Consider the following 15,855-nt stretch of genomic DNA (forward strand, 5'->3'; position numbering starts at 1 on the left):
GCAAGCTAACTGGCGAACACGGAGAAATATTTCAAGTCAGTCCACATCGTCAGATGACGCTAAGCCCAAACTAGCTAAATTGAGAAGCATCTTCATCTTCATTTATATCGACCAAAATGTGTCATGTGTCTTCTGGTGCTAGCAAATGAAGCCATGAAGCCGGCCAAGCTAAAGTGACATCTGATTACAAAGCACCCAGATTATCAGGGCAAAACACAGTGATGTTAACATCACTCAAATTAAAATGGATTTCTGTTTATCTCTATGAAGCATGTCTGAAGTATTTAGGTTGAAAAGTTTTAGAAGACAAATAGTTCCAATGGCATCTAAGAGTAAAAATGGTAGTAATGAAATGTTTGAGAACCCCTGCTATAAACAATACTGTCCGAACCGTCCAGGAGAGCAGACACACTTTGGACTCCAGCTTGCTACCAACAAAAACAAAAAAGACCGCTAACACTAGCATCAACTGACCAGAAAATAAGCTTTCCAACAATATGTGTATGTGGCGTAACTAAAAACAGTCAAAAAACGAACAAAAGATCCAATAATTGACTCACACGCTGTATATTTCTATACTGTGAATAAGATGTGAGGAATAATCAGAAGGTCTCCACTGAGGTTGAAAGTGAAGAGTGATCGACTTGATCATGAGCATGGTGAATGCTCTGTCCCAACTGACCCCGCTCTCCCCTACAGTAACTGCTAGTTTGATGTGAAAATAATTAGGTTGAGTTTAGATTAAGCATTTGTTTGGTTAAGTGTATTTGGGTCTTGATGAAAATGATTTAAATGTCAAACTTGACAAAAGACAGCCTGTTTTAGTAACATGTGGTCCACATTTGATTTGTGTATACAAAGGCTCCACACGCACAAACAAAAACACTCCAGGAAGTTAAACACGATATTCAGAGAAGAACGTACTAGAAAGTATATTATGACCGTCCACATTTTAAAGTGAAGCATTTTACCATCACACATTTAACCTTCAGTTTTAACACCTCAGTGCTGCAGGCCAGATAGCATGCGGCCCACACAGCTCCAGGTGCTCTGCCTCAGATCTGCTGAGTGGCTTTGTTCCTTCCGTCCCTGCTGGAATTTAAATCCTTCTTCAATGTACTTTCAACCAGGGGAAATGAAAATGTGTCTGCAGGTTACTCAGCGCAGTTAATCATCTGCTGCTGAGTGCACCTGCAGTTCAGCCTGTCGTGTTCTGGTTTGTGGGGAGGTAAGAATCACATTAGAGGTGAACTTGCTGAGAAATTGTGGCCTCATGAGGAGATGAATGCTGCTTTTACAGTATTTAAATTAAGACAAGAACATTTATCTATTTACTCATCTCATCAGGAATGCAGGAAAGTTAATATGCAAAACAAAAAAACACTCTTTTATTCATTCTTTCAATAAACTCTTGAATTGTCTCTTTGTTCCATATAGAGCTGGGTATTAAACTGTTGTACCAAAGTATCAAAAGCTGGCGTTAAAGCTACATTAATCAATATTTCTGTCTTAACAGCGGAACAGTTTCTGTCGGCTCTACTGAGTGTTTTTTCATCTTTCAGCTCATCGTTTTGGTTTTCTGGCCCGCAAACACTGCTCTTATTAGGGCGTTTTCACACCTGTAGTACATTTGCTCTGGTCTGAATCATGTGACTAGAAAACAATGTATTGATGCACTGGAGTTACCGAAGGCGCATAGCAAGACAGTTCAGGAGGAGGCGTGCATTAACCCTCCTAAACTGTTCCACCAGGTATGCCCATGGTCTTCAACACAGCCTGACGTTACACCTGTTTAGTACTGTTGTGAATAGCGAGGGCAAGCGTTAGCTCTTTTGCAGTAATGTTGTCTGGTGTTGACATGCACAGCACAGCTTGCTACCGGAGCTGGTTTAATCCAAAAAGGCGCAATGCTTTCTCCAGTTGGGCCGGAGGTCAGATCATGTTGTCACCACAAACGAAGCGTACCGAAGGTCGTTTGGAACCGAACCGAGACCACCCCTTCAAGGAGGTCTTGGTTCGCTTGTTTTGGTGCGCACCCGAGTGCGATTGCTGTGTTCACACCTGCCCAAACGAACCGCACCAAGCCAGTAAACGCTCCAGGGTTCAATTAAACAGAACTAAATAAGGCAAGTGTGAATACGCCTTTAGTCTTGTTTCCAGGTGCAGCAGGCAGCTGTTGTCAGCAACGGTGACGTCACCCATTGCTTTGTGGACTGACGTTTTGATGCCTCGAGTTCAGCATTTTGGCCGTCGGCATCTTGGTTTTTGGCTGATGCCATGTTGTTGTTTTTGCAACCAGAAGTGACACGAGAGGCTGGGGCAAAGTACAACTGAACTCTGAATAAGACGTTTTCAGGCGACCAAAAAGGTTATAATTAACTTTCATGAACTGAAAACACACTGTGAAAGGGTTTAAGTTGTAAGATGAAAACACGAACAACTCCCAGACCGGACAACGCCGTGGTAGCGTCAATCACAAGTTAGCCACGCCTTAAAGCATCCCCTGCTTTATGGTCTATTTGAATCAAAATGGGACCATAATTTACTAAATGAACATCATGCTGTATTGAAGAAGACTTGAAACTAGTGATTGAGACCATAAACTCATGTTTACAATGTTTACTGAGGTAATAAATCAAGTGAGATGTAGGCTCATTCTCTCATAGACTTCTATACAATCAGACTTTGCAACCAGAGGAGTCGCCTCCTGCTGGATATTAGAGAGAAGGCAAATTTACGGCACTTCCGCATTGGCTTCACTTTTCCGAGGATGCCCACTGGTGTAAACACTCAACTGTTTGTTTGCTTTAACAACTTTATGAGCTGATAATATCAGTGTTGTGTTTTCAGTTTTCTTCCGCTACTGCAAAGTGGCCAAAAATCAATAATAATGCACCTTTAAGTGTCCGATCATATTTGTAATCTTGCTTACTTTCTTGAATTATATAGATCTTGATTTAAGAGAGGACAGGATTTGTCTAATCGGCTGCTTGTGTTTAGACAACAATGGCTTCTTTTGTTTAATTGTAGTTTGAAGTTATTTTTTAAAGTTTATATTCAAGTATGGAAGACTATTGTTTTCGTATCTGCGCTAAAACTCGGGTATTGAAGTATTGAAAAATTTAAAATTCTAGCCAGCCCTCATTATGTAATAACATAGGACTTGCATGTCACTATAGATGTAAAGAAAAATATTCAACATGCAGTCCGCATTAGGAAAAAGAGATTTAAAGCAGGATGGACACTCATGACTTTAGCATGTGTGTCTGCTAGTTTTAAAATGTGTCGACTAGACATGTCTCATTGTCTTGCTGTCCCTGTGTGAATGTCTGTGTGTGTATGTGTGTGTGTGTGTGTGAGCATGCTTGAGTGCTGCACAGCTGTAAGACGGTCACAGCTGGTCACAGCTTGTGCGCCTGAATCCACTCTGCAGTGGGATATCCTGGTCATTAGAAAACAGAAAGTAGAAGAGAACGTGCACACACTCGGCGCCGACGCAGAGGGACCACGCTCACATATATGAACTTGCAGACACACACACACACACACACACACACACACACACACACACACACACACACAGGCGCAGGAAACCGTTAACAGTCGTCTCCGCAGCTGGTCCTCTCTGATACTGCAGCTGCAGGCACATATGAGAAGTCCAGGATCTTGCTCCATCGAGATGGGGGGCTTCAGCAGAGGGGACCCCGGGCTTCCCCTCTCCTCGTCTCCTCGCCGTCCTCCTCATGCCAACATTCGCCTGATGCCTCGCAGTGGCGTGCTACCTCTAATGATACGCAGCGTCTGCCAGGAGAGGTGCTGCTTGTCATGCTTGAGCTTGTTCATCATCGGCGAAGAGAAGAGAGAAAGGCAGTGGCTGCGCCCGGTGCAGTTACTCACATTTCATCCTCCTGCTCTGATGGTATTTTTATGTGGTACATTGTTTGCCCTAAAACTGTAATGTAGTGCTGCCAAAAATAGAAACCATGAACATATTGCCATTATCTCTCTGGGTGCCATTCATCCATCTGCTCTTCGGAGAACATGTAATGGCACTCTTGGGGCTATTCATAAAGTTCACTCCTCTGCATCAGGAATCGGTGTTCAGGGCTTTCAGTGAGAGGAAGGGAAGCATGTCAGAGAAACCATATATCCCCCCCGGCCCCCCGAAGGGAAGATTTACTAATGCTAACAATGAAACTAGTTATATATCGGCAACATATGCTGGGAAACATGTGCCAGGTGTGGAACTGTGACACAAGGAAGAACATCTTTTTTCTCCCGACTAAATCATCTTTTACTAATGCAGCTGACTGCAGGAAAATGAAAAGTGCTTTGTCATCGTGCTTTAACTTTACCTGAAATATCCCATCGGCACCAGAGACGCTGTGGGCGTGATGTCAGCGCCCAGCCTCCTCTCACTGCTGCCCCTGGAGATGGTCTCCGTAGCAACCAAATGAGGCTGTGCACAAGATTCACCCAGTTACAGTGACAATGCTGACTTTGGACAATTTGTGTGCTACTTTTTAGACGCTTTGCAGCATTCTTGTTTATCGTAACCTTGCCGGACAAGGTTAATATTAGAGGGCAAGGTCGTCTATGAAGTTTTGGTTATGAGGCGGTGTCCTGGCCGGTTCGTCCTTCAGCTGTCCTGTGTGTGAGAGAGAGCTTGCTGCGTCCAGCAGCAGCAGCAGCGCCTGACTGCAGATCAGACTGCTGCATGAGGCTGAGGCAAATATTTAGATTCCTCGAGTCCCTGGCAAACAAAAACCCAAGGATTGCATCATCACAGTGACACAGTTGCTGTTGCTGTGCATCCCACAAGTCCCATATAATGTGCATCTGTGCTGCAGCAAATCAAAACACTGCAGCCATTCTTTCTCAGACGTCGTAGAGCAGACCTGAGTATGCTCGTGCTTTTAATGACAAATCATTTTGTGCACTTTCTAAAGCATGAAAAGGGAGCAAAACCAGGATTATTTAGGGGTGGAGCAGTATGCTGCAATGCATGAAGTCAACCGCTTCCCTCTACAGAGCCTTGCTGTGCATGTAAAAATGCTTATTGTCACAGACACAGTTTCACATTTGTCCTCTCCCCCTCATATAAAATGTGTCTTATCTCCAGTAAGACCTTGGTGTAATACAACCCACAGTGTTCCTGAAGCAAGCGTTTACCTTGACTTGAATTTCGCTCACTCATACGGACACATTGTGTAACGCAGCATAAGGGTATCCCTGCAACAGTGACTCACAGTCCTCCAGCATCAGGATAGCTCACTGGATTCAATGATGCCATAATTTGAAAATATCTACAGGTAGCGACTGGTATTGTGCGAACCTATAGATTTTAGATAAAAGGCTTGTGCTGCGTTTGGGTGCAGATTTCTGTGAGGTTCTCTGGGTAATGAGTGAGATGCAGCTTGGCAGTATGGCAGTATACCGCAGTGGACCAGTGTCCTTGTGTCTCTCCTGGTGTCTGGCTCTTTTCCAGTGTCGGCTCTCATCCTGCTGGGCCTCAATCCGATGAACACGACTCTCTCTCTCTCCTTTCTCTCCCTTGTTTTTCTTCTCCTCATTCTGTTTGCACATGCTCTCTCTTCCCTACCACTCCTTACTTTATCTCCATCTTTTCCTGTCTCTGCCTCAGATGGACTGTTAGCTCCAGGGGGCACAGAGCTATATATTTGTGTACCTACTAGTAAGCCGCTCTTTTTTCATTTTTTGCCTCCATTTTCCGAGCCCGGTCCCGTAGCTGTGTGTATAACCTGGCCTCTTTTGCAGGGCACCACAGTTTCTCTCTCCTGAGCAGTGATACTGGAATGACTCATCTCCCAGAGGGTTAAACAAATTGAGTTTCAGTAACAATGCATTGGGGAAAAAAAGTGTTTAGCACTAATGTTGTAGGATTGTTAGATACCCCGAGGAGTGAGAAAATACATTATTATCAGAATATATAGGATGAGATCATTTTATTTTACTCTAATGAGGAAATAAACACAGGAGAAAGTTGCATTATCATATCTAGAAGCTGAAAATCTGTTTTTAATGCAGCAGCAAATCAAAGAGTGAACATGATATACAGAGCTCATCTGTTCCACCTCATTGCATTATGTTGGCCATGTCTGCTCACTGGTAACAGGAGGGGCAGGGTCCATTTCATACTATATGTGTGTGTCGGTGTGTGCTGGAAACCTGTGGCTGCTGCAATGCAGTATCAAGGAGGTACAATAGTGTTCTTATAAAGAGGACTGCACTCCAGGGACTGGGCTGAACAACACTGACACCTGACAAATACAAAAAGGTCAGAATGCCAAGAAGTATTACAGATTTTAAGCCAATTTTAAGTGTACGTTATATTTAGAATATTTTCATCGCATTACCTTTCCAACAGGGAACTGAAGACGTTATCTATTTTCTTGCCAAAGCCCCCAGACTGCATTGGAAAAAAACTGTAATTTTACCTCACAGACCACGGGAGTTGCTGGTCTACCGCTGCCTCGATTGGTTAGTTTGTTTGTGTTATTTTGGGACTTTGGTGAATCCGAACTAACCAAAACATACAATAACACAAAAAAAAACATAAAAAACTTTATTGGAATCATCATATACAGTACATACAGGTACATACATGAAATGTGACCTCTGCATTTCACCCATCCTAAGCATTGTAGGAGCAGTGCGCTACTGGGAAGCGCCAAAACACTTCAACATGCAGACAGTAGGAGCAGGGGATCGAATCACCAACCTTGTGGTTAAAGATGACCCGCTCTACCCACTGAGCTACAGCTGACCAAATCGAGGCAGCTGTAGACCAGCAACTCCTGTGTTCTACGAGGTAACATTACTGTTTTTGTCAATGGAGTCTTGTGGCTTTGGTGAGAGCAAAGATGGATACAACGGCTTCAGTTCCCCAACGGAAACATAGACTGTATAGCTGTCTGACGGCAAGATAACCGCCAAAAATATTCTTAAATATTAATCTTAAATATTCTTAAACTGATATTGACTTTTTTAGGTGAGCCTTTCTTTTAGGCGGCTAAATTATGTTTAAAACAAATACCAATTTATGTCCCATTTTACCAATTAATTAATGGCTACATTTATTTTTAATATTATTTTTGTTACATTTAATGACATTTATTTATTGATTCATTTATTTTGAATTTTGGCAGGTTCCGTCCTCCATACCAAAGCCCCCAGTTCGAAACATTTGAGGTTAATCCTCAAATTAGTTCTTTTGGCTGTTTGCCTTTTTTTTTTTACAGTAGATGCAGAAATGATTGCTTTAAAGCAAAAAAACATGCACAATTCCCACAACAAAAAGAGCCATAAACATTTTGTACAAATAAATAGATGCTGTCCTAGTACTGTTTAATAAATACCCACTTGTAAAAACTACCAGAGGTTTGTAAAACTGCGGTACATTGCTTCAGTTCCCTGCTGTAACTTCTGTCTGTTTCTCCAAGCTGGGGACGTGCTGACCGTCATCTACTGTAGGTAATACACTAACTATGGATAAGTACCTCATACAACCCCATTTCTAAAACACCCGGACTATCCCTTTAAGCTTCTTTTATTAAATGAAAAAAAGGCTTTTGTGAAAAAGCTTCATGTATTTCAAAGTGTAAACAGAAAACACCACTAACAATGAAATAAATTCTGCACTAAAACTAGAGAGATTATTGACTGGTGAAAGGTTCAGATGGGATAGAGGTCAAGCATTTTTTGTTTGATTAATGTCAGAAATCATAGCATATGATTAGATGACAATAAATGCTCTTGAATGCTCTTACCCGCAAAATGAATAAAACAACAGCAGAGTGAAGAAATGACCTGCTGTTGTGATAATGACCCTTCAGTCTCTCAGTCCTCAAGTTCATTTTCTCTGCTTTGTGTTCCTGCGCCAGAACAGCATCTGGTGGAGACGAGGACCGGCCCTGAAATCAATACCTCCTGGAAACCAATTCACCCCTGACACCCTCATCTGCCAACTCACACACAATACACCCATTTCCATGTCCCCATATGATTGAAACACACGAGTGCTGGGGACCCTTCGCTTTTAATTACAGCGAGCCAGCTAATGCAAAGTGAACTGAGCTTTAGAAGCTGCATTAACAGTCTTTGTAATGGCCCCCCCGGCTCATAAATAATGGCTGTGCTGTCATGAGGAACCTGGGAAAGCCATTAGGAGATAGTGAGAGGTATGTGTGCATGTGTGACAGCCGGCAGGCGGACAGACAGACAGAAGGGAGGAGGCTGGGAGCCGCGCTGATCTCAGGTCTGCCAGTAACCTTGGCAAAGCAGAGTCTCACACAAATCATCCCCCCGCCATCCCACTGTTTCTCCTCGTTCACCTCCTCCCCTTCACAACCGAGGGATTCCCGCTGACCCTTGACTTCTCTGGAGGTCATTTCTGGCCACGCTGCTTTCCACCCAGCTCCAGTATTGATAGCAGGGAGAGGATTTACTATTGATCAGTCTGTTCTTCCTTCTTTATGCAGCAGAGCACAAAGAAGGAGGTTTAGCTCTATTTTAGTCACCCACTTATCTATTATTGATGACGCTTGTTGCCAGGAAAGAGAAATATAACTGCTGTAGTTGCAAGACAGAAAGTGAATTCATGTAGTTGCCTCTGTATATTCTAATAATTTCAACAATAAAGCTCTGAAAAGCCAACTGAGTGAGAAAGACGTCCTCCCCAAACATCCATTGTTTGTGGGACAATGAATGAATATGCAGTATTTTCCAGCATAAAACATCAGTTCAGTTGCTCTACTTGCCTGTAGGGCTGCAACTAATGATTATTTTTATTGACAATTAATCTGGCGATTATTTTCTTGATTAATTGATTAGTTGTTTGGTCTATAAAATGACATGAAATGGGGAAAAATGACTATCAGTGTTTTTCAAAGCCCAAGATGACAATCTCAAATGTCTTGTTTTTTCCACAACTAGGGCTGTCAATCGATTAAAATAGTAAATCGCGATTAATCGCAAATTAATCAGACGTTTTTATATCTGTTCAAAATGTACCTTAAAGGGAGATTTGTCAAGTATTTAATACTCTTATCAACATGGGAGTGGGTAAATATGATTACTTTATGCAAATGCATGTATATATTTATTATTGGAAATAAATTAACAACACCAAACAATGACAAATATTGTCCAGAAACCCTCACAGGTACTGCATTTAGCATAAAAATATGCTCAAATCATAACATAGCAAACTGCAGCCCAACAGGCAACAACAGCTGTCAGTGTGTCAGTGTGCTGACTTGACTATGACTTGCCCAAAACTGCATATGATTATCATAAAGTGGGCATGTCTGTAAAGGGGAGACTCGTGGGTACGCATAGAACCCATTTGCATTCACATATCTGGAGGTCAGAGGTCAAGGGACCCCTTTGAAAATGGCCACACCAGTTTTTCCTCACCAAATTTCTGCACAAGTTTGGAGCGTTATTTAGTCTCCTTCACGTCAAGCTAGTATGACATGGTTGGTACCGATGGATTCCTTAGGTTATCTAGTTTCATATGATGCCAGTATCTTCACTCTGGCTTTAACTGAGCCCGTTACAACTAAACAATTGCAAGTTGCGTTAAATTAATTAAAGAAAGTGCGTAAATGCGTTAAAGAAATCGGCGTGAAAACAAATTTGCATTAACGCATTATTATCGCGCAAACTTTTAACAGCCCTATCCACAACTCAAAGACATTCAGTTTGCTGTCACAGAACCAGAAAATGTTAACATTTAAGAATCAGAGAATTTTGACCTCTCAAAAATGTACTAATGAATTGATGAGCAAAATAGTTAGTGATTAATATTAGAGTTGACAACTAATCGATTAATCGTTGCAGAATAGTTGTTAACTATTGTTAATATTGTTGGTAACTCAACCTTTCTAAAAGTCTAATCTTGCTCAAATAAAAACTACAGTAAATGTGACATTGAAAAACCCTGAAAGCAGCTGACCAACAGCAGTGCTGCTGAACACTGCTGGAGATGTGTACCCCTTTAAATGCCCACACTGCAGATATAGAGCAGGTATAATAAGGAGTGGTACTGGAGGCTCCACAGTGCGGATGTAGCCTTCTCCATCATCACCAGCAGCTCTCTCTCTCTCTTGGTATGCAGAGAAGTGCCTGAATGCAGGTTGGACTATACGATTTACACACTATAGCGGCCACTGCTGCTGACTCCAGAAATATCTCACCCCAGAAATCTATCATCAAAAAGAAAAACCCTCCGAGTCACCCTTGCAAGATGAGGAGACCATGCAGAAGCAATAAAGGCCACTTTATATATCCATGTGTGTTTTGGGCTCAGTGTAATTGCATAATCTCATAGTCAACTATACACAGGGAGATTATTTCACTCATGTCGTTTCAAGTCAGTGTCCTGAAGATGCTGCTGTGCTCACCATGTCTGCTATAAGAAGGAGCCTCGCAGAGCTGCTGTGCGCACTCAGCTCACACACTGTCCAGATGTTGCTTCACGTGGCGAGCGCGTGCCTAAATAAGACATAAAGGTGTATATTCTTATGCTGACACGAAAAGAGGACTCTCCCAGAATTATGAAATCTTGGTAATGAGATGATGTGTTTTTAAGCCCTCTCTCACTGCTCTTCCTCGCCTCCTCCTCCTCCTCCTCCTCCTACTCCTCCTCCCGCTGCAGATGTTGCCTCTCTGAGCACCTCTCATCAGGACCGGTTCACCTTTGCGGCTGTCTGCAGCCACAGCTCGTGCGCACACACACACACACACACACACAGGGAGATGGAGATAGACCAGCAGAGGTGCATCATTCTGCTGATCCATGCACCTTTCTGTTATTAAGAGAAGCAGAAGCAGCAGCAGCAGCTCCTCGATCGGATCCCTCCTCCCTTTTATTTTGCCTATCTCCATCCCGCGACAGCCTACCCGGAGGAAAGGAGTCTGGGAGGAGGGTGGAGGTGGGGGGGGAAGCGAGGACACACCCGCACATACAGTACTGTACCCGGTGTAACGCGGCGAGGATGCAGCAGACAACATGAGGTGAAGAGAAAAGCATCGACTGGCCCAATTTGGAATTTTTTTATTTTCTACTCGCTCTGGAGACCTGGAGAGATTTGTCGCAGCTGGTTCGTCACCTCCCTGGTACCAGTGTCCGGCAGGAGCATCAACTCACATCACATATGAAAAAGATGTCTGCAGGTATGTAGATGATCAGGATGATATCATCTCTGATTTCGATTATTTAAAAGCATTTTTGTAGTTAATGCACTTCACTGTGATAAGAGGCAATAAGCCTGCAGTTATAGATCTTGTTTCATATGGATTTTATTGAGTGAAACTGCTCTGAGTGGAGATGATGCAGACAAGAGATACAGTTTTTTTTTTCTCTTGGAACCTATTTCCTTCTACGGATAAATTATTTATAGGTGTTTTTGAATATTTCAGTAACAGGGCACCATTTCAAGACTAAAATGCTCAAACAAAACTAAGCAGAAGTCAGTTAATATGAGGCGTGTGTTTTGTACAGCAGTACAATCTTACATTTGTGTTTAGACTGCAGTGGTTTTCTGTGATATTCTAGTCAGGATGCTGTCTGTATGAATTTGGTTTCCTGCTGCATTGCCATATTCATGCATGGCTTCACTGCAAAAAAGGTATAGTCCCGTTCATTTCAGTGGGTTTTGTCCATTGCAGCAGATCAGTGTCCCAATTTATGAGCATCTATATGCCAGTTAGCCCCTGAGTTTACCTGCATTGAAGCCATTTATATGCAAGGCGGATGGCTTATTTGCATATTAATTTCTGGAGCAGTGAGTGTCAGCTTCCAAGTTTCCATGAGCTGATTCATTATTGCATCGATTGCCTTCTCTCGACAGTGTAACTTTACATAAGTCATAACCTGACATTGGCTCAGAGGGCGGCTTCGCTTTCATCTATTCTCAGTTGTTTAAATCATCTGCACTAAATGGCAGAAATGCTGAATCATGTCTCCGGTTCAACTGACCTTGTTGTCTTCTCCTCTATCTGTCCCGCATGCAGTTGGATCCTAGGTGACATCCTGTGGCCGTCACGTCTCTACGGCGTCGAGCCCCCTCCCTTTCCCGACCCCTGCCTGCAGTTCTCCAGGCTGCAGGACCCAGACTCACTGAAAAGTGCAGGCCTCCTCCCCCCGCAGAATGACTATCGCTACGGGCGACCCCTCTGACGAGGCGGCCGCACACCCGGGGCTTCCGCTGGATTACGACCCGGAGGCCGACCATGAGTGCTGCGAGAGGGTCGTCATCAACATCTCAGGGCTGCTCTTTGAGACTCAACTCAAAACCCTCTCGCAGTTCCCAGAGACTCTGCTGGGGGACCCCAAAAAGAGGATGCGCTACTTTGACCCGCTGAGGAACGAGTACTTTTTTGACAGGAACAGGCCCAGCTTTGACGCCATATTGTATTATTACCAATCGGGGGGCCGGCTAAGAAGGCCGGTCAACGTCACCCTCGATATTTTCTCAGAGGAGATCCGCTTCTACGAGCTGGGCGATGAGGCCATCGAGATTTTCAGAGAGGACGAGGGTTTCGTCAAGGAGGAGGAGCGGCCTCTTCCTGATAATGAGTTTCAGAGACAGGTGTGGCTGCTGTTCGAGTACCCAGAGAGCTCAGGTCCTGCTAGGATTATCGCCATAATCTCTGTCATGGTCATCCTGATATCTATCGTCAGTTTCTGCTTGGAGACCCTGCCCATTTTCCGCAACGACGAAGACGATATGCACAAGTCTCACACGAAAGTCTACTATCCCGAGACCAACACCACGATCATCAGCTACACATCCACCTACTTCACCGACCCCTTCTTCATCCTGGAGACTCTCTGCATTATATGGTTCTCCTTTGAGTTTCTAGTGCGCCTCTTTGCCTGCCCTAGCAAAGCAGGCTTTTTTGGTAATATGATGAACAATATCGACATTGTTGCGATCATCCCATACTTCATCACTCTCGGCACGGAGCTCGCCGAAAAGCCGGACGACGGAGGAGCGGGTCAGCAAGCCATGTCTTTAGCCATTCTCAGGGTCATCCGCTTGGTGCGAGTGTTCAGAATTTTCAAGCTTTCTCGTCACTCCAAGGGGCTCCAGATTTTGGGTCAGACCCTGAAAGCCAGCATGAGGGAGCTCGGCCTGCTCATTTTCTTCCTCTTCATAGGGGTCATCCTCTTCTCGAGCGCCGTCTACTTCGCCGAAGCGGACGAGCCCGATTCGCAGTTCACAAGCATCCCGGATGCGTTCTGGTGGGCGGTGGTGTCCATGACGACGGTCGGCTACGGCGACATGGTCCCAACTACAATCGGTGGCAAGATCGTGGGCTCCCTCTGCGCCATCGCGGGCGTGCTGACCATCGCCTTGCCCGTGCCTGTCATCGTGTCCAACTTCAACTACTTCTACCACCGCGAGACGGAAGGCGAAGAACAGGCGCAGTACCTGCAGGTCAACGTGCCCAAAACCGACTCTAACGAGGAGCTGAAGAAGAGCCGGAGCGGCTCCACCATTAGTAAATCGGACTACATGGAGATCCAGGAGGCTGTGAACAACAGCCGCGAGGAAATCCAGGAGGAGAACCTTAAGACGGCCAACTGCACGCTGGCCAACACAAACTATGTAAACATCACCAAAATGCTCACAGATGTGTAGAGAAATACTGTTTTCCTCCCCCGTCACCGCAGGAAATGTAGAGCTGAGCAATCAGACGGGACGGGTGTGCACCCTCCCACCTCAAGTGTGCTGGAAAAATCAAGGCAATAGAGTTCAGGATGTTGATGATGCTAGAAAAAATGAATACAAAGACCATCCGCTCACTCCTCCTCGCTCATCCACTCTCACAGCTTGCCCTTAGAACTCCTGATAACTGTCAAACAGAGTGAAATTTCAAATTTTGCATTTCTGCATGGAGTTGGCTTTTTTATGTGTGTGTGGCTGTTTTAAAAAAATAACAATGCCTAAAAAGTTCCTGCTCACAACAGTAGCCAACAGTAGTGCACAAAAAGAAAAGAAAAAGGGAGAAACACAGCAAGAAAAAAAGGCTTTTAAAAGGAAAAAAGGCAACACGAGCCCTTGCTTCAGTCCCTCCGTCCCTCATCTCCCAAGGCACACTGCTCTGCCATGCGCTTTCTGAAGAGCCCTACTTGCGCGCTACATATGCTGCTTCCTGGAGCCAATGAAACTGTCTCACGCCACACCATTTAGAAATAAGAGGATGTGTGAGCATAAAGCGAGCCCGGCGCCCCGGCGCTGATATGGCCCGTGGGCGACTTGTGACGAGGTTGGTGGTTTTAGGTACACCATGTTATTTCAAGGATGAATGACAGCCATCGGCGCTTAGCTCATGGTTCGACACCTTCTTTTTCCCAGCAGACATCAGTATCTGATGAATGACTGAGGATGGCCTTGACTTTTCACTGCTTTGGTCTTACATGTACTGTTATATGTATTGCAATGCAAGCTTCCCCCTTTCCATTCACCCAAAACTGGTCTTACTGCAGAGCTTTGAGGACAACTTGAATGTTTCTTCTTGTTTTGTTTGTTTTTCACAGTTTTTCACACACACACACAGAGTACTTATTCCAATATATAGATAGGTTAACTGTGACTTAACTGATAGCTGCTAGGTAGATAGGTGCTGTTAGTAGTAAACATAGTCAGTAGATAATTGCATGACATTTTTATCCGAATGAGAATTTCCACTTGTTTCTCGACTGCCACTTGCTTCATCCCACCACTGTATATTTATCTGTACACTGCCTTCTACGTTTTAAAAGGATGCCTGCAGGTAGCTGTCATAAGAACCTAAAAGCTGTATGTTAGAGGACTTCTTAAGGAATAATCATAAGGCCAAATCCCACACGTAAGGGGATGCGGTGTCCTCGTCGATATTAACATTCCATGTTAGAAGTCATCGCGTTAAACTTTTCGCCAGGTTAGAGTTCAGTCGTAAACTCACACTCTCTAGTTTCGGACATTAATCCCAGTTGCAGACGTGATAGACTTGCAGCGCTGTCTTTTTCACAGGTTCGTCACACGATCACGTCCTCATGATCAAAATAGCAACTTTTAAGGATTCGTGTATAGAATAACGCTTCCCACCCCTCTCAAACTGCCTTTTTATCTGGATATACGCTAATCTCCTAGTGTTGCATGACCTCAAAAACATTCCTAGAAGCATGCATTTGAGATCAAAGAAGAAGAAACCAGACACAAAAAAAAGTATAACTATTACAATAGATATATTTATTACTTATATAAAATATATGTATAAAGACAGGACGCATATACAGTACACTTTTATCGGAGAATTAAAAAACTTAAAATAGCAATGTTTAAGAGAAAGCAAGAGCCTTTCCACAATGCGCACATCATTGCCATGTTTTTGTTTTTAATGCTGATAATAATAATGGTTCTGAGCACAGTTTCTATGTTCTCCTGTTTCAGAGCCTGTTGAGAGTGCCAAAGACGCACTCTTAACTGGCCCTTTCAAAAGCATATTCTTTGTAAGTGTTTTTTCCAGCGAATCTGACACGCTTTTAGATACGAAAGCTTCACTTAGTAAAAAAAAAAAATACCTTCTGTGAGCTAATTGTTGAAAGGCAGGTTGTTGCTCAAAAACGATATCATCCCTAACCAGAGAGACTTTCATTGGCGTTAAAGGGGAACACCACCCAAACGAAGAATTCCAATATGTTATTTCCATGGCCTACTAAAGTTCAATCAATATTTGTGAACATGAGCTACTTTCTCTCAAAGCCAGAAACCAGAGAAGTAAATCTAAATCTTGTGATGCTGTAGGGTATAAAGTCTGGAGGTGCTCCATAGACAATTG

The 15,855-nt window shown here is 43.7% G+C and overlaps 1 protein-coding gene across 1 annotated transcript; it reads left to right on the top strand.

The window, feature by feature from the left end:
• Window positions 1-10,717: 10,717 nt before the first annotated feature.
• LOC119498549 (potassium voltage-gated channel subfamily A member 2) lies at window positions 10,718-15,635 on the top strand. The gene is made up of 2 exons (XM_037787528.1): window positions 10,718-11,199; window positions 12,040-15,635. Exon 2 carries the CDS (start codon window positions 12,177-12,179, stop codon window positions 13,671-13,673), a length of 1,497 nt encoding a protein of 498 aa, XP_037643456.1. The 5' UTR covers window positions 10,718-11,199; window positions 12,040-12,176; the 3' UTR covers window positions 13,674-15,635.
• The last annotated feature ends 220 nt before the right edge of the window (window positions 15,636-15,855 follow it).

This window comes from Sebastes umbrosus, chromosome 1, assembly GCF_015220745.1.
Source record: "Sebastes umbrosus isolate fSebUmb1 chromosome 1, fSebUmb1.pri, whole genome shotgun sequence".
Lineage (NCBI taxonomy): Eukaryota > Metazoa > Chordata > Actinopteri > Perciformes > Sebastidae > Sebastes > Sebastes umbrosus.